The sequence below is a fragment of the Durio zibethinus genome, chromosome 14, assembly GCF_047325235.1.
Source record: "Durio zibethinus cultivar Kanyao isolate XHJ-2024 chromosome 14, ASM4732523v1, whole genome shotgun sequence".
Classification (NCBI taxonomy): domain Eukaryota; kingdom Viridiplantae; phylum Streptophyta; class Magnoliopsida; order Malvales; family Malvaceae; genus Durio; species Durio zibethinus.
The window spans coordinates 25748191-25767490 of NC_143175.1; the positions used below are offsets into that span (position 1 = coordinate 25748191).

General features: G+C 37.5%; 4 protein-coding genes across 8 annotated transcripts; 1 reads left to right on the top strand and 3 right to left on the bottom strand.

Moving 5' to 3' along the window:
* Positions 1-1518: 1518 nt before the first annotated feature.
* LOC111295402 (uncharacterized) lies at positions 1519-4261 on the bottom strand. The gene has a single exon (XM_022888873.2). It carries the CDS (start codon positions 3358-3360, stop codon positions 1810-1812), a length of 1551 nt encoding a protein of 516 aa, XP_022744608.2. The 5' UTR covers positions 3361-4261; the 3' UTR covers positions 1519-1809.
* A 3680-nt stretch (positions 4262-7941) lies between these two features.
* Positions 7942-9911, top strand: LOC111295612 (CASP-like protein 4B1). The gene is made up of 3 exons (XM_022889163.2): positions 7942-8440; positions 8530-8665; positions 9576-9911. Exons 1-3 carry the CDS (start codon positions 8172-8174, stop codon positions 9765-9767), a joined length of 597 nt encoding a protein of 198 aa, XP_022744898.1. The 5' UTR covers positions 7942-8171; the 3' UTR covers positions 9768-9911.
* A 361-nt stretch (positions 9912-10272) lies between these two features.
* On the bottom strand, positions 10273-15148 carry LOC111295611 (putative WRKY transcription factor 33). The gene is made up of 9 exons (XM_089743012.1): positions 15058-15148; positions 14240-14311; positions 14013-14146; positions 12971-13079; positions 12428-12840; positions 12164-12307; positions 11287-11891; positions 11031-11192; positions 10273-10938 (listed from the first exon to the last, which is right to left on the bottom strand). Exons 1-9 carry the CDS (start codon positions 15146-15148, stop codon positions 10572-10574), a joined length of 2097 nt encoding a protein of 698 aa, XP_089599138.1. The 3' UTR covers positions 10273-10571.
* LOC111295613 (F-box/LRR-repeat protein 3-like) lies at positions 14726-19134 on the bottom strand. 5 transcript variants are annotated; one of them, XM_089744182.1, is made up of 9 exons: positions 18305-19134; positions 17843-17947; positions 17303-17407; positions 16793-17186; positions 16585-16714; positions 16291-16370; positions 16076-16185; positions 15736-15987; positions 14726-15245 (listed from the first exon to the last, which is right to left on the bottom strand). In XM_089744182.1, exons 1-9 carry the CDS (start codon positions 18953-18955, stop codon positions 15165-15167), a joined length of 1908 nt encoding a protein of 635 aa, XP_089600308.1. In that variant the 5' UTR covers positions 18956-19134; the 3' UTR covers positions 14726-15164. The 5 variants fall into 5 exon arrangements, with proteins under 5 accessions (XP_089600308.1, XP_089600306.1, XP_089600305.1 ...); XM_089744180.1 differs by having other exon boundaries at positions 16076-16370; positions 17303-17383; positions 18305-19133; XM_089744179.1 differs by having other exon boundaries at positions 16076-16370; positions 18305-19132.
* Between the last annotated feature and the right edge of the window lie 166 nt (positions 19135-19300).

Below are 19300 nucleotides of genomic sequence, written 5' to 3' on the forward strand. Positions count from 1 at the left end.
TTTAAAGGTTCCGGACTTGTCTTAACATGAATGAGCCATATACCCAAAATGACCCACTATCTATATTTTAGTGCATATATATGTATGTGTTTTATAGCTAGATGCAGCTACAAGAAGCAAAAGAAAATGGCTCTGGCAACTTTTACATCAGAGGATCAAATTCAGGCTGCTGAGTGGCGACACCATTCCTGCAGTTGGGTTGGGCACTTGGAGATCTGGTTCTCAGGTGTAAACTCTGTCTTCACTGCAATTTGTGGGGGTAATGCTTCTCTTTATTCTTTATACCAAGTTTCAGTACATTGCAAACTTCGGTTTCATAATTTCTATCTGGGTCCAAGCCTCCAACGTTGACAACGCACATAATTACAACTGGAAACGATCATCCGCCCGTTCTAGGCCGAGTATGGATCGGGCTTTAAACTCACCCTATCAGAACTTGATATTGGAAAATTCGTGCTTTTTAAGTAATTTCTTTCCCTTGCTAATTCTGATTGATTCAATATTACATCAATTTTTTAACTAGTATGGTCAAGCTTGTTTTTATGCACATGTTCTTAATATCAGCTTGATAAATACTAACTCTCGTGGAATCTTTAATCATGGCTGCAGGCTGGTTATAGACACATAGATACAGCCTGGGAGTATGGAGTTCAAGAAGATGCATCCCTTCTTGCAAGACTCATTTTGCACGTTATTAAGTGTCCCAACTGCCCGACAAGCAAATCTCTTTGAAATTTTCTTTCTTCCTTCAGGTTGGCGGCCATGCAATCAAAGGCAGCAATAGACGCAGGACTTGAGGGAAGGGATCTTTTCGTTACATCCAAGATATGGTAGTAATATTTTGCGTGAATAAGTAAATACACATCTTTAATACTTTTCTTTAAGTTGACAAGTCTACACTAATGTGACTTTCTCTCATTCAAAAGTAAAAATGGATGAAATTTTCTTCCCATTCAGAATTAACAGTTGTGCTTCGTATACCGATGTACTCTATCTTGGATTGTACATTTCATGCATCAAACTTTTACATCTATAAAAGTGTACACATTCATCGATATCACATTCAGGATTTTTAAATAATAAAAAATAATGCTGAAATAATATAATGCTGTATACCACAATGAAAAACAAAAAATAGGCTTCAAAGCATTAACGAAGACCTTGAATTGATGAAAGGGAGTGAGCTCCCAAGATATTTAACCAATCTCCATAAAAATGGTCTCCAGCAAACTAGTACGTGCTACTCATGGACCAGGCTGTACCTAGATGTAATGACAGAAGAAAAGGTTTCATGCAGGATCTGCATATAGTAGCTTCAAGATGAACATTTTCCGTCGCCCAAAACTTTCAATGCAACTCAATCTCTAGATGCCACTAGTAAGAAATCAACTGCCAGCTTCTAGACGTATTAAAATAGCATAAACTTCCCGGTTAGCATAAATCATATAATAAAACTATACACGTGACATGCTCCTAGACATTTGTCAGGGAGAGATTCTGTCAAAAACCAAATGTATGAAATCTTGAATCAGAAAGAATTCAGAAATCAATTGCATGCTAAAAGCACAGAAAACTGTTATATGTACACTTTTAAGGCCTAAATGCGCAAACTAAGACTTAAGGAAGAACAATGAGACAGGCAACTATGTGATAAATTTTCATTTGCAGCTACATCTCTTAAATATAGGAATCTGGACAATAAATGAAACAAAAAGGGAAACTAGACAATAAAAAACATCAAAAAGAAAAAACTATGGGCTCTAAAGGGGAGAAGAAAAAACATTACAGAACATGCAGAGCTGCTACGAGTCACCACCACTGATGAACAAGCACACCACTTTCTTTGAGGGAAGTAAACAGTTCCAAGCATTGGCCGTAATTCCTCTCATATTTTGTACTCCTCTGACCAGGGCAACATCTCTGCCACCTATTATAATGGCATTCAAGGAAAATCTCATCAACCAGACAGATTGCTCCCGTTTCAAACAACCTCGGTATCAAGTCGAATTCAGTTCCTTCAACATCCATCTTCATCACCACAAAATCCCTCTCCCTAACAGTGCTCTTCAACCAGTCTGCAAAATCAAACCCCTGAATCTCATCAACCACATCATTTAGTTCACCTTGGCTCGATTTCACAGGTTGAATTCTGCCCATCCCTCTGCCTTTATCCTTAAGCTCATTCACTTCTTCCTGGCCAGGATCACGATTAATCTCAAAAGACAGTGTCTCATTCCTAACCCATGCTACATATGGCAACAATGTAACCAGCTTCTTCTTCGATTCATATTGTTCATGAAAAGCTTTGTCAGCCTCAATAGCATAGACATGAAAGGTTTTGTTCTGTTTGGGATATTGTTTCCTGAACCAGCTTCCAATACTAGAACCATAACTCCTAGCCCCAACATCAACATAAACATACCTATTCTTGAAACTTATATCAACCATTGATGGCAAATACTTTACATTCTTTATATTCCTTTTCAAGGTAATCCATGGCTTTAAGGGCTCCTCCTCAATCAGCGGCTCCGCCTTCTGGACTAGTTCCCGTTTATGCTCCGGAACGGAGCACTTATTATCAGAGTCACCATCGAGAATCTTTCTTTCCCCATGGTCAAGAATTTCAATCTCTTTTTTCAAAACAATTTCTCTAATATAAGGCATTGATGAATCAAAACCATCAATGTCAAGCATTTTAACTAGTTTGCAAGAATTGAACAAATCAAGAAAAGAATTGAAACTATACGTATCATTGGCCTTGATGTGGACCACCGCAAACCCTTCGAGTTTCAGGGTCCGAGCGATCTCTGATGCAAAATCTGACGGTCGAGCTGATACGTCGAGGCGGGCACCGCCAGAGAATATGAAGTCAAAAGTATTAGCATCGAACGGTATTTGATGCCCCTCCCCTTTAATTACCAAAGGCCTGGCCGCTTTCTTGAAAATCCCGATGGGGTCCTCCACGCCAATCTCTTTCAAGGCGAAAACTTCCTGTCCGAAGGGAGTCTCTACGCAGAGAGACTTAGAGTGAGGCGAGAGGTAACCCTCAGATATCAGATCTTGGAAAACCGAAGAATAGAAATGGACAGCCTTGACCCACTCTTTGCTGGTGTAGAGATCACTGCGAGGATTAGATCGGGGAAGGGCGTCGTTTCCGACGATAGCGAAGACTCCGGTGCCGGAAAGGACGAAGTTGAGATTCTGCGGCAAGGAGAAGAAGCAGAAGTCTCCGAGATTGCAAGATTCGCCGGTGATGGTAACCACATAAGCGAATCGGACGACTATGACGAATACAGCAAAAAGAAGAGCACGCGTCAGAATATTCCTCAAAAGGCTCGGCTTCCCTGTAGTAGGTTCCATGGGAGTAGTAACTATACAGAGAACAGGCAATCAAAAAGGGGGGCTTTTCCCTGTTTGAAGTGTATCTTTTGTAGTCTGATTTTGATTACCAAAAGAAAAAATATATAAATGTGCAGAAGACGATACGAAGAGAGGGAGGTGGATTAGCGGGAGCAGAAGCGAGCAGAGGTATGGTTGGCTCCGACGAGAGTTGTGGAAAGAGAAGGAGAGGAAGGAATTGGGAAATAGAGATGGAAAGGAAGGGCAAAATGGGATTGCATTTTGTGGAGGGATTTGTATTTGCTGTTTACGGAGGGAGGGAGTTGGAGGCCATTGCTATCGCTGCCTGCTTGGGCTGCGGGATTTTGAGGTTTCCTTTTCGCGAGTGTTACTTATTGGGATTGTTGGGGGCGAAACATGAGGAAGAGATAAAATGGGTGAAATTTGGGATGGAATGGGAACGCCGCGCGGTGACCGGCACTATGAGGTTTCCACGCGGATAGAGCTGAGCTGGCAGCTGCGAGGATGGTGAGTTTAAAAATTATATTGCCATTGATTATCCTCTATTTGCCATCTTAATCCATTAATTAAATAAAAAAATAGTTTGGGAGTAAAGGAAACAGGTTTCATAATCAACGAACATCAGGAAAAACACTGCACGAGTTGAAGATAGATAGCCACAACCCAATAGTATCATGATTACTGAAGAACATGTAATTAATTACTATTACTTGGAAAAAGAAAACGAAAAAGTACAAACAAAAAAAAAAGACAAACTTTTCTTTTCTTTTTTTTTTTTTAATTTTGTTTCACGGCGGATAAATTGGTACGCATGCTGTGTGCGCGCAACTGACGCCGGACTAGCCGTTATTTTACTTTTGGCTGTATTTGTCTTGTATTGTTAGTAAAAAAATACTCAGAATTCAGAAATGCAAAAAAAAAAAAAAAAAAAAACTCAGAATTCAGAATGCCGCTGTGATCCACTCTGAGGCCTTTCTCTTTCCGGCACCAACAGCATGGCGCTTTGTCTATACACATTCACTTCACACGTTTCTCCTTTTGGTTCAGTTGGTCATTGTCACCCGCCATGGCTGCTGCCCGGTGTAAACTGTAAATTAAGGATATGAATAAACATCAATTTTTGTTTTTGCTAAACTTCGCAAGACAAATTAATATAACCCTAATGACTAATCCATAAATAATTATTCAAGAAAAAGACTAATTCATAATTAGGAAATGCTAAAATTTATCCTGACAATTCCTAATAAAGAATATCACATTTTCAATTACCAATCGATTAATGATTGTTTTTGGGGATAAATGTGAAATTTATTATTTATCCAAAGTAGGTAGGGAATGAACCTGATACAAAAGACTGCTGTACATTAATGGATAAGAATTGTTAGAAAACCATTTACAAAAAGGTTACTTTTTTTTTTTGGTTCATACCAAAAGATTGCCATTCGATTAACGTTAAAAACCAGTTGAACATACAAAATCAAGGAATACTCGCAGTGTGGTCGGTGTACCGTTGTTTTGGTGTTTAACTGCCAGAGGATAAGACGTTTATGATTGCGGGAATTGGGTGGTAAACGGTAATCTTAGAGCAGGCCACGTGGAGGAGGGGGCGATGTGCCTTCAGATCAGACGTGGATGGAACTGGAAGGAAAGTTGAAAAGAAGAGAAAAACGCACATAATAAAACGAGTGAGGCCTACATGCTGACAGTAACTACCAAGTAGCAGCCGGATTCAACGGCCACTGCCTTTCCTTTTTTCTTTTGTTTGTTTTTACACATATATGAGAGCAATCCATGATAATTCACGTGAACTCCGTTTGTCAGCTGAGGGTGGGGGATTGATTATACGGCACCTTTATCATGTTTTATCAAATTTTCATGTGACAGTAATTTCAACAGTTATCGAAAGACAGCAAAAAATATTATGTTTTTTTTGTAATAAACAGTTATCGAAAAATATTAGAAAGGAAATTACAAAAAAAAAAAAAACACTAATCCTACTAAGTAAATATTAAAATTAAGTAAAAGATTGTGTCTTTGATAAGGAAATCTCGAAAAATGCTTGAGTTAAATGTTAATCAACCCATGAAAGCAAAGAAAGAGGGAACCATTGTTTGGAGCATATTTACTATGCTAAAAGAGGAACATTTTTTTATCTCATTTCCATTGGCATATCTAATTAGTGCAGTAATTCTGTACCAGAAGCAAACAGTATAGCCTTTTGGTAGTTTAACTGATAAATCTGTGGATGCCAATTTATGTTATTGCGTTTCTTACTTTACAGATTTTGGTAGTTGTGTCTCCTGTTTTCAGAGATTTTTCTAAAACTCTCTCTGTCACAACTCACATTTGCTGTTGATCCCTACCTTTTTATTTTTATTCTTTTTAATTTATGCTATTAGCCCTTTTATTGCATCGAGCACAACAGCGAAAGGGACATGTTAAGCAAACAAAAGGCAACCTTCGCATTTCTTAACTTTAGAATGGGTAAGTTTAGCAAAATGTATAAATGTAATTAGTGGCCAGTTATCCTACCCCAACATGAATGAAGGCCAAGTTTCAAAAGAAATGAGAGATTGGCGTATACCATCAAATCAATTATTATTCAATAATCCTTACAGTAAATAGGGCAGGTGTCCAAAGCAACTTTAATTGGCTGTGTACGGTTTCCTATACGGAGTAGTATTACATTTTTATGGTGTCTTCAATTGTGGTGATGCCGGCTTAACATGTCCATGTGGTGTTAGCCAAAAAAGCGCACGTGCTTAATTTGTTGTGGAATTGAACATTTTTGCGAACTTTAATTATTAGGCCATTTATAGATGAATAGAATTGAGATGGGCATCTTATGTTTGGACACTTCAGATATAGATAACAGCAACAACCCTTTTTCTTGATTTTGATTTAATTATTTTTAATAATTTTTTAAACAAAATTTGACGTAAAATACTTCATTTAATTATTTGAAGGAGAGGGTAGCCGCTGTTATCCAGATCTGAAGCGTACAGTCGGCTAATATCCCTCTTTCAAAGGTTACATACAAGGCCCCTAAGATTAGAATTTGATTGGATCCCATAGAGATGAGGAACGGTTTGGGCCTTGTAATGGTACCGTCGGATGGACTAGGGGAACGCAGCCTTTGATTGGGTAGAAAGAAAGAATCTGTACGTGATCAAGATGCGAATTGTATCCTGCTTTTGGAGAAATTAATTAATAATGTTAATGATCAACAAAAATAAAAACCAAGGCCTTTTTCTCTCTTTTTCTTAAATCTAAAATATGAAAACTAATTATGAATACAAGAAAAATGAAGAAAGAGTTCTTTGATAAATACTGTATTTTTTAGGACATTTGAAATAAGAAAATACAAATAATTAAGTGAAATAACAAAATGTAGTGTAATTTTTTATGGACTTCCTTGCCATGCCATGGAAGAGCAAAAATGCATTCTACAGTTATAAAAAGAAAAGAATTCAGAAGTGCCTTCATACTAAAGAATCCAAATCAATTTCTTTTTCTCTTTTTTCTTATTGTAAACTTCTCTTCACATACAATTGCATTCCAAACTTAAATTTATTGGGATGATTTTATAAGGAATTGTATGGGATAATAAAGAAGTAGCGGGGTGGGTAGGTCCAGGAAGTGCCAGCCCGTGAGATGTTTATTTGGTGTTCCCTTTCCTTCTTTACCACCAAAGGCAGGCCCACTTATTTTATTTTGGATCCTTAAGGCCAGGCCACATTGGGATGCACGTGAAATCTGGTCCACCAGGCCCAGGGAACAGTCAATTCTCTTTTAATTGCCAATTTGATCAAAATAACTACAGTTGTTACGCTTTTGTCTTTTCCTCACTTTTTTCTTCCATTAATTTTCTTATCACATGATTTATAATTGTATGGATATCTATTATATAATATAAATAGGTTGATTATTTATTTACTTTCATCGTTACTTACGAACCTTACAATTAAAATATGTTGTGTAGTATTTGCATGCTTTCATAAAAAACTTTGTCGACTGCCTAAACCATTGATTTCAACCCCTTGCTAGATGCTAATGACAGATTGCAAAACAAAATTATTACTAAAAATCACTCCTCATCCCCAATTCACATGTATGTGCTCTAAGAAAGTAGAAACTTCATGTACTTGTTTCTCCAAAATGGCCAAATATATTTTGTTTTAACTCAAAGAAAAACAAATCTATTGTCATTTTTTGTCAAAATACTACTAGTATAGAATTATTTATTTTTTAGATAAATTCGAGTTGTTATAATAATAATAATAATAATAAAAAAATAGAGGAGATGGTAGATTATTTTTCCATTGACGAGAAAATCGGAAAATACAACTCCCTTGTTTATTCATTCCATCCAGTCTAGAGTTGTCGGCACGGGCAGTAGAAAAGACCTTTTTTGTTCTTTAATAAAAAAACGAAAAAAGGGTCCACGGCTATTGGCTTCTTCTCACCCGAATTCTTATTCTATCAAAATAAATAAATATAACACCATATTAAGCAAAGTTTTGTTACACGACACATTCCATGTCAAACCTTGATAGAGGTCCCACCAGTTGGACAAATCACATCATATAAAATATTTTACACGTGTCAATAGAGAACCTTAACAACAGACTTCCCTTGAAAGGAGGAACAAAGTCTGACTTGTCCGTTGCCGGAAACAACGTTTCTCTATCCACACTTCCTTCCGTTCCGCGAAAACTCTCCGCTTTTCTCTGCTCTTCTTTCATTTTTCTCCATATTTTATTTTTCCTAACTCTGATTCAAAATCTCAGATTTCTAAATTAGATTCTCATATGTCGAAGCCCTATGAACCAACCACGAATTATCACTCGGGATCGCCCGCAACCACGGCTACACCAACTACCGACGTGGAGAACCCCACACCGGGTGTGGGGCTCGGTGTCTCGGAGATTACCAGGCGATGGAAAAGGGAGGATTTGTTGAAGAGAGGGTCCCTGATCGCCAGGGGATTGGCTTTGTTCTTCTCTTTGCTTTCTTTCATAATCATGGGTAGCAACAAGCACGGTGATTGGAAAAATTTCGACAAATATGAAGAATACAGGTAATAGAAAATCCAATCGTATCAAATTGGGAATTAGAGTTTAATTTGATTTTGGGGTTGTTAAATTTTGGAATTTTGTTTCTTTGCAGGTATTTGTTGGCAATTGCAATTCTGTCGACTTTGTACACTGGAGGACAAGCGTTGAGACACGTGAATGCGATTTGGAATGGGAAATGGATATTTGAACAACGTATCTCTGCCATGGTGGACTTTTTGGGGGATCAGGTTTTCATAAACTTTTTTTTTTGTTCTGTAAAATTTGTGCTTGGTTGCTATGAATGGACCCAAAAAAAAGTACAAATAGATTTATTTTATGCCACCTCAGCTGCCAGTTATTAAGAGTGAGTAAAAAAAGTATGTAATCTGGTTGACATGAACGTTTGTTTGTAAGTCGTAAACTAACAATTTCTAGTTCTTCAACCCCTTAGTAGTCTATTATCACTGTGTTATGGTGGCAGAGCAAGGTAGCTAGTGCTTCCGAATTGGGGGGCACACAAAAAAGGAAAGATATAAAAAGATTAGAAAGATTTTCTTTTGTTTATCCACCAAAAAAAATTCATTTCTATTCAACCCGAAGTGCTGCTATGCTATGATCAAGATTTGATGATTAGAAAGTACCAAGTAGAATTACAAAATAAGAGGTGCTCTCTCAAGTTGGGAACTTGCGGTGAAGGAATAGCATTACTGTTTGTGAGCCTGTTAGGAAGAAATAAAGGAGTCTAGAAAGTCTCTGTACGGCACGACGCTGAAACTAGGATTGATTTACCTCTGGAAGGGAGCCTCTTTCTTTCCTTTTAGTGTCTATAACTTTTGTTGAGTTGGACGGCTGCTGACTGAAACTAATCAATCTGGCACGTGTGCTTAAAAGTTAAAAGTAAAGACTCTGTCAACTGGGCACGTCTGATTTGAAGTATTCCAATTTAACCAAAATGATGATGCTTTTGGCAAACCAAGCCAGCACCAAATTTCTATTATTGATATTATTTAGGACGTTCTTTATCCAATTAGAGAAGAGTTGATTACATGTCCACTTAAGTTGCTGTGTAAATGAATACATTTTTGCAGTATAAAATTGTATATATCCGACAGTTAAAAAGTATAGTCGGAAAGGGTTTTGAAATATTTTAAATTGCAGGTGGTGGCATATCTGTTGATATCATCAGCATCATCTGCGATTCCGTTGACAAATAGGATGAGAGAGGGGCAAGACAACATTTTTACCGACTCCTCAGCTTCGGCAATTAGCATGTCTTTCTTTGCGTTTCTATCACTGGCACTGTCGGCCGTGGTTTCAGGCTATAAACTTTCAACTCAATCATACATTTGATTATGGCTTTTAGCTTTTTATCTTTGTTTCATTTTCTCCCTTTAGCGATTCATTGTGTATTTATCATTCATTTGTCCTGCATGTGATGTATCACTTGTACATTTGTTAGTTAGATGCGGAGCAGCAATATATTTGTTTTTTTCCCGGGACAGAGCAGTGATCATACCTCCTTGTATGTTTGATAGTTTTGAAAGTCGTACGGAAATGCCCTTCTTCCTGTTGCTTCAAGTTCTTCTAAGCAATGATTGTGGATTGAGAAAAGGTAACCATTCACTTTTGGCCGAACTTGAGCCCAACAAACAGTCAATGGAAGATCTCCCACTTTTCTAGGTGCTGAACGAAAAAGGAAGTTGTAAAACGCGGTAAAGAACAGAAAATTACATGGTAATTACTCTCAAAGGAGAATTCTTTTTTCATTTCTGTTTTTTGGGAGGAAAGAGCAAAGATAGAAAGCGTCATAAGTAGAGGACTACCACAATTTCACAAAGTAAATACTAAATTGTGCTGAAATTCAAGAAATTCTTTATTAGCCACTGAAATTCATTTTCTTCTTTCTACTCGTACAATCTTATACAAAGTTGAAGTGAGGCATTGTCTATCGGGCCCCAAAACAAATGAATAAATGCACTAATTCTGTTTATCAGTCACAAAAACCTACAGAACCAAGTAACTATATATAGGTAGACAATAAAAATAAGCAAAGCTAATTGATAAACATCTACTTTGTTGATGTGCTCCTTAAGTTGGTTGTTTCACTTTCAAGACAGGAATCCATCAAGAAATGAATCATCCCTGGATTCGTCCTTACCTCTGGCTCACGTAGGAGCCAATGGGCTTTCCAAATCCCGAGAATCCAAAGCCACCTGTGTTCTTCAGCATTTCTAAGGTAACTGGTACCTGACTTTCTGATGTCAGCAATCTCGTCTGAAGGGAGTTTGGATATGTTGTGTTGTTAGGCTGACTAGGGACAGCAGAAGGCCTTATGGGCATAGAAGCATTGCTGTTGTTTGCAGTGGATGGTCTATTTATTGCATAGCCGCTCCCACGTGCTGCTGGAACATCATGATTGTGTTTCCCTTCGTAAGTTGTGATCACAGCCCTCAAATCATCGGATGCTCGCTCTACATGTTTTCTCACCGGGCAACCAATTGTTGTACATTTGTAGTAGCTCCTGTAGAGTGGATGATAGAATAATTTTAGTTAAGTTGAATAAAATCTGTAAGCAACTTCAACTTCCTAATCAGTTAGGCGAAGAGTAATCACCTTGGATTGGGGTTTCCCTTTACCACTTTCTGTCCATATTTCCTCCATCTATATCCATCGTCAAGAATGTCGATATCACTTGTTGTTTGCACCACAATTCTAGGCTCTCTTACAGTTCTGCTACCAGAACCTATGATACCCTCATTCTCATTTTCCCCTTTCCTGCAAAAGAGAAAATTACATGATCAGAAAACACTTGTGCTTCCTTCATAAAAGCATAAGCAAGTTAGCAAATCTGTTTTTTTGCTAGGCTTACCATCTTTTGGTATCGAGATCATTTTCATTGTCTTCACCACCGTTAATACTTATTGGTGAAGCTTGGTCAAAGTCATCCTCCCCTATGGAACCTGAAGTATCCTCTTGCATTACAAAGGTGTCTGTTTGCTCGTTGTCTAATGTGCCAACTGCTTGATCGGATATCTCTAAGTTGGTGCATGCACAATGAGATGATGACCTTCTTTTAGATTGAGGCTTGGGATGGTTGTGGCTTCCCTTATAAACTATTTCAGTTATTTGTCCATCCAAAGATCTCTCCACCTTTTTCTTTGTGGGACAGTTAGGATATGAGCACTTGTAATAACTGCGTGGGTTTTCACTTCCTTTCACTTGTTTTTGCCCGTATTTTCTCCAATTATATCCATCTTCCACCTTTCTGTTCTCGCGGATATACTGAGACGATAGATTGTATTGGTTGTAACCAGCTGGCTGGGAACCCGTATTGCTTTGCACATTTGTTTGCGATGGGGCCATTTCCGAGGAGAAGTTCTGAATGGGAGCAAATTCTGATTTTACCCCACCGGCCTTCTCTAAGGACAATTCAGGTTGCTTCATGGCCTCACTGAAATTCCATGTCGATAGTTCCTGTTCATAAGTGCAAAATTATTTTGCCGTTTTTGGTAGTTTACAAACCGACAAAGCATCCTAAAAGGCAAGAGTATTTTGTGTTCTATACACGACACAAAAAAAAAAAAAAAAAAATCTGCGACAATCCCAATAAATGACTGAATAAAGAAAAATTAAAAAAGATGCGATCGTTCCATCTCCAAACAAAGATGCGAGTTTCAGAAAACCTTGATGATTAGAAGATGAATGAATAAAAAAAGAAGAATAAATTAATGAATTAATTAGCATACCGCCGCCGAAACATTGTTGGAAGAAGATTGAAAGGTGGATGAAGAAGTTGTGGAAGGCCTTGGATGCGGTTGAAAAGAAAAATCAAAGACGTTGTTGTGTAAGGTTTGACCAGTAAAAGCCCAAGTAGTGGGAGAAGGGCAAATCTATAGAAACCCAGCAAAAGAAGAAAAGAAATCCATAATTAGTATAATAGTATTATGAGAACAGTTCGTTCATAAACATGTTTAATTAATTATTTAGAGAGTAGAAATTAAGAAACTCACACTAGAAGTAGAGGAAAGAACAGGTGAGTCCAAGAAAGCAATAGGGCTAAAATCAGCAGCAGGAGGTGTAGCCAAATAAGGAGGACGAGAAACAGGAGTCGGGGAGATGGGCATTGAAGAGGGAGACAGTGACTTGAACATTGGAATTTCATTGCCAAATTTATGATCAATTTCAGTTGGGTGGTCAGAGAGTCCCCAGCTGGTAATTGACGTGCTTCTTCTGCATTGGTTAATGTTGTCCATGTTCATAAAATAAGAGGAAGCAGCCATGGGGATGGGGTTTGAGCTTGAGAAAGATAAGTCTGCTTCAGAATTTATAGAAGTATAAGAAGTGTTGGTTCCTGAAGAAGCCATGAAAGGAGAGAGCGGAGGCGGAGAACCGGTTGGGGGAAAAGATGGTTTTTCATGGTGGCCTATATTTAATTAAGGTCTCGGATCAATGCTTCTTCTGAGAAGCTAAAAGCAAGTTTGACCGTGGAAAAATAATAATTCTCGGTCAAAATTGGGTCTTTGACTGGACTAGCCATGTGTTGATATTATGACACATGAATGGCGGCTGACGAGCTGCGCTGATCTGAGCAGCGCCTTCCTGTTCTATCTTTTGAGAATCCAAGACTATACTTTTTGTAAAACATCTGTTCTTGGCTAGATCCTATGGTTTTATTTTATGAACGAATTTCAATGAAGAATTCTTCCTTGCTATCTCCGACGGTGCTTTGGTCTATCTATCATTTTGGAATATACCACCGTAAAAAAAAGGGAGGAGAGAAATATTTGGCCTTCTTCTGGTCAACGTTTCCTTCTTCTTCTTCTGGTCATATACTATGAACAACATTTCCTTCTTTTTCTTTTTTTTTTTCTTCTCCTTCAACAAAATCATGCACACCTTTACCTTTTGATGTAAAGTGTGTTTTGATATTTTACCTAAAACAGTAACATTAACTTCAAGCCTATGTAAAACATTATTTATCTCGTTTCAATAAGATTAGTGTTTAAATGAAGTGTTTGTCAAATTTTATCATGATTAAAATCCGTGGTTCCAAGTTATTTTATCAGAAGAATCGACTGTCTAATAACTATTAAATGTTTTTAGGATTTATTTCTTTGTAAATAAATAAATAAACAAACTAACAAAGGCCCAAAAGTAAGTAGCAAAAAAAAAAAAGATAGAAAAAAAAGAAAGAAGTGATATGGTTTGTCATTTAAGACGAGTAAGTAGCAAGCAAAGGCCCAAAAGTATTTGCCAGGGGAGAAGGTAAGTCGAGCTACCAGCAAATGCAAGCCGATGTTTTTATTTGTAAAACCGATAATTATGACATGGTCTTCTCCTGTAGCATATTTGTAATTTTGATCTTTACTGTGCTAGACATGATTTTTTTTCTTTGGCCAAAAGAAATGAAACGTTGACATCTGTGTTTACTAATTTCATTTGATTTGGCCAAATATACAACATGAAGCCACCGGGGTTCCATGTTGGAGTTAGTGTACTCTGGACTTAGAATGAACTCTTTGGTGTGCAGTAGCACTAGTATAATATTTTTGCTCGACTCGGTCAAACTATATGTATGTAGTCCATTTTGACTACCAAAGAAAGCTTTATTATTATTTGCGTGTTAAACTTCAACATCAAAGAGAGCTCTTTGGTTAAACGCTTAAACTCAATTCTTGATACATAATGTTTCAAGCTTTTGTTGTCTAGTAATGTGAATCCATTGCCAACTGTTATATAGAAAAATAGAAGCATTGTGACTACGATCACTGGGTTCAAATTCAAAATTCCAATCCTCAACTTTTTAACTCTTCAATGCCTGCCTTCCCTTGACATTGGCATTAATCCAATTGACTCTCGTTCCTCTATTGTCTCCGCCAAACTGCTGCTATTTTCTTCAAAATTTGTTTATCAAGTCAGTCTGCCTTCTAACATCTAGGAGTTGAAATCTCTTCTTTGACAAAAGTTGCGCTTTTTCCTTCCTTTGAAATTAAAAACACCCCAACAAATAGTGGCCAAATCGAGCGTCATACCACTTTCATACATACAAATTTTTTAAAGATCATGCTCATCACACACTGGTAGCCTTTGTTTGTTTGCTTCTTCTTCTTGTTTTTTTTTTTTAACAAAAAGATTGCAGTTCACATTTGACTCATTCAATCGACGGCCAATTTGAATTATAATGCAAAACATGTATAACCCTTTCTCTGACCACGTCAATTATCGCATCCAATTGCTGTACCAGAAGAAAACGCAATGGCATACACATTTTGGTTAAAAAAAAGAAAAAAAAAAACCCAGCTCCGTCCTTGATCAAATTCGAAATTCTGCCAAAGTTCAGAGGCTCGGTAAATTGTCATTTGATTCTAATGACAAGTAAGCATAGTAAGCATCCATAGAATAATCATATACATCAAGCAAACTTAGGAATAAAAAACATAAATATATATATATATATATATATATATACACATTCTCCAATTCTATCTAAAGTTTCACACGTACAAGCAACTACGCGAGGCATAGAGCCACAAAGCTTCCATTATTTGCATCAAAGGCCAACACTTTGACAATCCATCAATATATGGCACCCGAACAAACTTTGCCTAACTTCATTTGTTAGTAGTAGCTGTTGACTCACTCGATCGAAGAGATCTACAAGAATCTGAAAGAGCATCTATACAGCACCTGAAGGCTAATGATTCCCCCAAGTCCACCACAAGAATCTGCATTTGCTGATAATAGCTGCTAACTCCGACCTACAAGATCTTCAAGATCTGGCATGGGATCTTCCAACTGTAATCTCCAACACTTAGGATCTAATTCCACCTGTCAATTGCATAATTGAATCACTTAAGTCCATAGCAGAACCATTATTCAAACCTAGTTTCTTAAGCTTTTGACTCAGTATATGCATTTTGTTCAATGCAAAATTGTCAAAGTCCCTCCCCCCTATGCTACGAGCTGATTAGTTCCTTACAATTATAGATAAGATAGACCAGGCAGAGCCTCAAATTCAATCGCTGCACCACCTGCATCTCCTATTTATTGAAGTAGAAAATTGAGTCTGACCATTAACCCGTCTTCAAAACCATCATTCAGTTGCTCATAATCATCTTGCAACTTCTTACATATTAACACGACCATTTCCAAATGAAAAATTATCTTTGTGATGTTCTAAAAATAGGTGTGCATGACATTTGAAATGTATTACAACTATACATGTATCTTCTGTTCCAAACAATATTTTAAATGTAACACACTTGAAACAAGGCACTTTTGTTCTGATAAATTTTGTAACACAAATCATGTAACTTACCTGAAGTACTTTATCTCTCCACTGAAACATACAACCACGAGCTTCCAAATGCTCAACAACTTGATAGGGTAACAGCCATCTAAATGCTGCCTGAAGTTTCACTTTTGTTAACCCTCCACATGCCAGTAAGGCAGCTGCTAGTCCACTGGGAGTCAAGCCCTTTAAGTGCAAGATTGTTATGTTCTGTAGGCAGCTGATGCTGGCCAGAGACAACAGTCCTAAGTCTGTAACTGAGCTATGGGACAAGTTAATCTGCAAAGAAAAAGAACGAATCAGATTTTGCGGGATGTCTACTTTTCTTTTACATGCAAAGTTCCCAGCAAAGGAGAGGGCATCTTACTTGTCTGAGGTTTTGAGAAAAATGAGCAAGTGGAAGCAGTCCAGCATCATCAATGTTATGACACTTCTTTATGTCTAGCTTTGTAAGTTCCTTGCATCTCACAGAAATGGCTGTTAGTCCAAAAGATGTTATCAGAGAACACCCTCGACTTTCAAGCGTCTTTAACTGTGAACACTTTGATAAAGATAGCAAGGAACGATCAGTAATATCTTTACAGTAGGCTATATTAATCACTTCAAGGCCAGGGCAACCTTGTGCAATTGCTAAAATACCCAAATCTGTTATTCCTGCAGACCTGAAAACAGCAGCCATGTTTAGATAATCATGAATGTTTTCTTCATTGCATCAATGACAAATCAGTTCATATATATAAACTGTAAGCAAATTTGCTTGTGACAAAACCAAAATTTCCAAGACGAAAACATATGTGACAGTTATCCCTAATACACTAAAGGAGAAGGGAAAAAAGAGACCAAAAAAGAATCCTTAATGGGGCTCAACTTGCTAACCTATACAGATCAAGCTCTAAAAGTTTTGAGCAGCCCCTGCCGATATGGATGAGTCCCTCATCAGTTATATTAAGGCAAATTCCTAGTTTTAAGTTCGAGAGTTTGGAACATCTGGAGAGGTACTTAAGACCTGCAAAGAGAGGGGGCCGTAAGTGCATCAAATTATATCAAAGTTCAAACTATAATAGAAAAAAGAAAAGAACAAAACCTTTATTGTCAATTTCGTTATATGTAAGGTCAAGCTCCTCAAGCAAATGACACCGCTGTCCGATCAAAACAAAGGCTTCTCTAGAAACCAGGGTACATGACTCCATCCTAAGAGAAGTAAGAGAGTTGCACGAATTTGTGATGTGGGCAATAGAGACATCAGTTATCTTGCGGCAACATGTAATGTCTAGCTTCCTTAAGTCTTTGTGTTTTGTCACCAATGATGAGAGGCTTTCATCTGTCACTCCTAAGCATTTACTTAAGCTCAGCTCTCTTAGTGACACACACCAATTTCCAGTGGTTTTCAACCCATCATAGGTAATCAGACAACCATCCAATTTCACTGATTGCAACAGGGAAAGCTTTTTCAAACAAAATGCAAGAGAAGAAGTTACCTGAAGCATCACCAAAATGCTACGTTATAAGTACCAAAGAGTAGGAGAGAAACCCTTTGAAATATATAAAACGAACCTGTTAGGAGAGGAAGAGATGACCATATAGAAAGACTTACCCGAGAACCATGTGCTAAGGTAAGTTGCTGCAGACCTTCAGCACCACTTAATAGGAAAGACAAGTCATTGTGACTGATATTCTGACAAGTCGACATACCAAGACTCTGATAAGGGACAAGTAAGTTGATTTTATCAATTAAATATTTCAATACAAACAAAATTATGCTTTTGATCTGCAAGAGATAGTGCCTTCCAGGATCTTATCTAGATATGGAACGCAATAAATTCAGTAAATAAACCATAAAATAAAATATGTCAATCATGCCCCGCAAAAATAATACGCACATTGACCCAGAAATAAGAATGCAGGAATACTTAAAAAAAAATAAAAAATCAGACTTCTGCTGAACCACGTTTCAGAATGACAAATGTATAGATTAGGTGAATGATAATGAGACCCTGGGTTGAAACGAAGGAAAATTTTCTCCTGGCCTCAGATATGACAACTGTAGCTGTAAAATCCAACAATTTTTACCAAAAAACTATATAAGATAATAAATTGAAATCCTAAAATTAGCCAACTTTCCACGAGAATATACCTTTAATGACTTGCATCCATGTTTCAGGACAGCAAGGCTGTCATCCAGAATCAGCTCTTCTAGATGTTGTAATTTCAAGATAGAGGATAAACATTTATTTGTAATCTGCACAACGAATATTTTTAAAGCAACAAATAAGAAAACATATATTTTTAAAGCTCCAACGAATATTACCTATTCAGCAATTAAAATAGAATAAGATATGAGATGCAGCCACCAGAATTTGATCAAGCAATGAATTTCCTTATTCTAAACAGTTAAGAAAGAAGCCAAATCACTCGTGACTAGGCTTGGCAAGAATTAAGAACAAACCAACAACCAAATTCAACAACAGAGCAAAAATCTTGAGCTTGAGAGCGAAAATTTGACGAACAATCGCATGTAACCGAGGAAAATAGAACAAAGAATAAAAAAAAAAGAAAAAGAAAGAGGAACATATAAGAAAAAAAAAACGTCACTTACAGGCAAGTAAGAGAGATCCAAGTAACGAATATGCTTGCACTTAACAGCTATCAAACCAACACCCAAATCACCAACCCCCAAGCACCATTTCAAGCAAATGAACTTCAGCTTTCTGCATCCCACTGCAACGCATCCCACCCCCATATCTGTAATCGACTTACACCTCGCTAACCACAACTTTTCCAAATTCTTAGCCTCAGCAACAGCTACCATGGCTGAATCTTTCAACTCCGTCCCGTTGGATAAATCAATCTCCACAAGGTTCTTACAATTCAGGGCCAAACCCAACAACCCAGAAGTCGAAAATAGACGAGTTCTAGAGAAATCAATGGAACGAAGAGTGAAGGTGCATGCATTTGATATAATGGAGAGAGAGGTGTCGGAGACACGAGAGCAGAGGGTGAGATCGAGATGATTAACATTGGAGTAGCGGCAAAGGATGGCTAGGAGGTGTTCCTGGCAGAGAGGCTTGAGCGTCCTTCGGTGCTTGAATTCTGTAACGTAGAAAGACTTACAAACTAAAGAGAAAGATTTTTTGTCAAGAGGGTTGTGGTTGAGAAGGTCGAGGATCATGAAAATGATCTCTTCAGACAGCAGATCAAAGGGGTTGAAGTTAAAGCCTCCAAAGCACTCTTGCTTTAGCTTTTTCATAGTAGTTGTTTTTTTTTTCTTATCTGAAAGTTTAGAGGTTGGGAGTTTCGGACAAGATTGAACTTGGAGAAAAAGAATTTGTGTGTTTTAAGGCGGAGAAGTAACCAACCGTTAATAGAGAGAAAAAAAAAAAGACAAGCAGAAAAGAGGGTTTGAGTATGGCCCAAGAACAAGAAAAAAAGGTAGGACTGTGAGACTAGAGAGTGAGGCAGAAGAAAGAGCATTTAAATTACGGTCATAGGCTTTGTGGGCCCTACCATTAACCTTGGCTTTATTACTATGTTTTTCTTAAAAGGACGAAATTACCCATATCGTCTTCTTTGATTGAAAGAAAAGTAGAGATAG

Coding starts and splice junctions, on each gene's coding strand:
- LOC111295613 (XM_089744179.1), bottom strand. CDS start 18,955: ATGAAAAAGCTAAAGCAAGAGTGCTTTGGAGGCTTTAACTTCAACCCC. Junction 15,988..16,075: donor TTTCTCAAAACCTCAGACAA/GTAAGATGCCCT, acceptor TTTTCTTTGCAG/ATTAACTTGTCCCATAGCTC. Junction 15,246..15,735: donor GGAGAGATAAAGTACTTCAG/GTAAGTTACATG, acceptor TGCAATTGACAG/GTGGAATTAGATCCTAAGTG.
- LOC111295612 (XM_022889163.2), top strand. CDS start 8,172: ATGTCGAAGCCCTATGAACCAACCACGAATTATCACTCGGGATCGCCC. Junction 8,441..8,529: donor GACAAATATGAAGAATACAG/GTAATAGAAAAT, acceptor GTTTCTTTGCAG/GTATTTGTTGGCAATTGCAA. Junction 8,666..9,575: donor TGGACTTTTTGGGGGATCAG/GTTTTCATAAAC, acceptor TTTAAATTGCAG/GTGGTGGCATATCTGTTGAT.
- LOC111295611 (XM_089743012.1), bottom strand. CDS start 15,148: ATGCAGATTCTTGTGGTGGACTTGGGGGAATCATTAGCCTTCAGGTGC. Junction 12,841..12,970: donor TCGTCAGCCGCCATTCATGT/GTCATAATATCA, acceptor AATTAAATATAG/GCCACCATGAAAAACCATCT. Junction 12,308..12,427: donor TTCTTTCCTCTACTTCTAGT/GTGAGTTTCTTA, acceptor GGGTTTCTATAG/ATTTGCCCTTCTCCCACTAC.
- LOC111295402 (XM_022888873.2), bottom strand. CDS start 3,360: ATGGAACCTACTACAGGGAAGCCGAGCCTTTTGAGGAATATTCTGACG.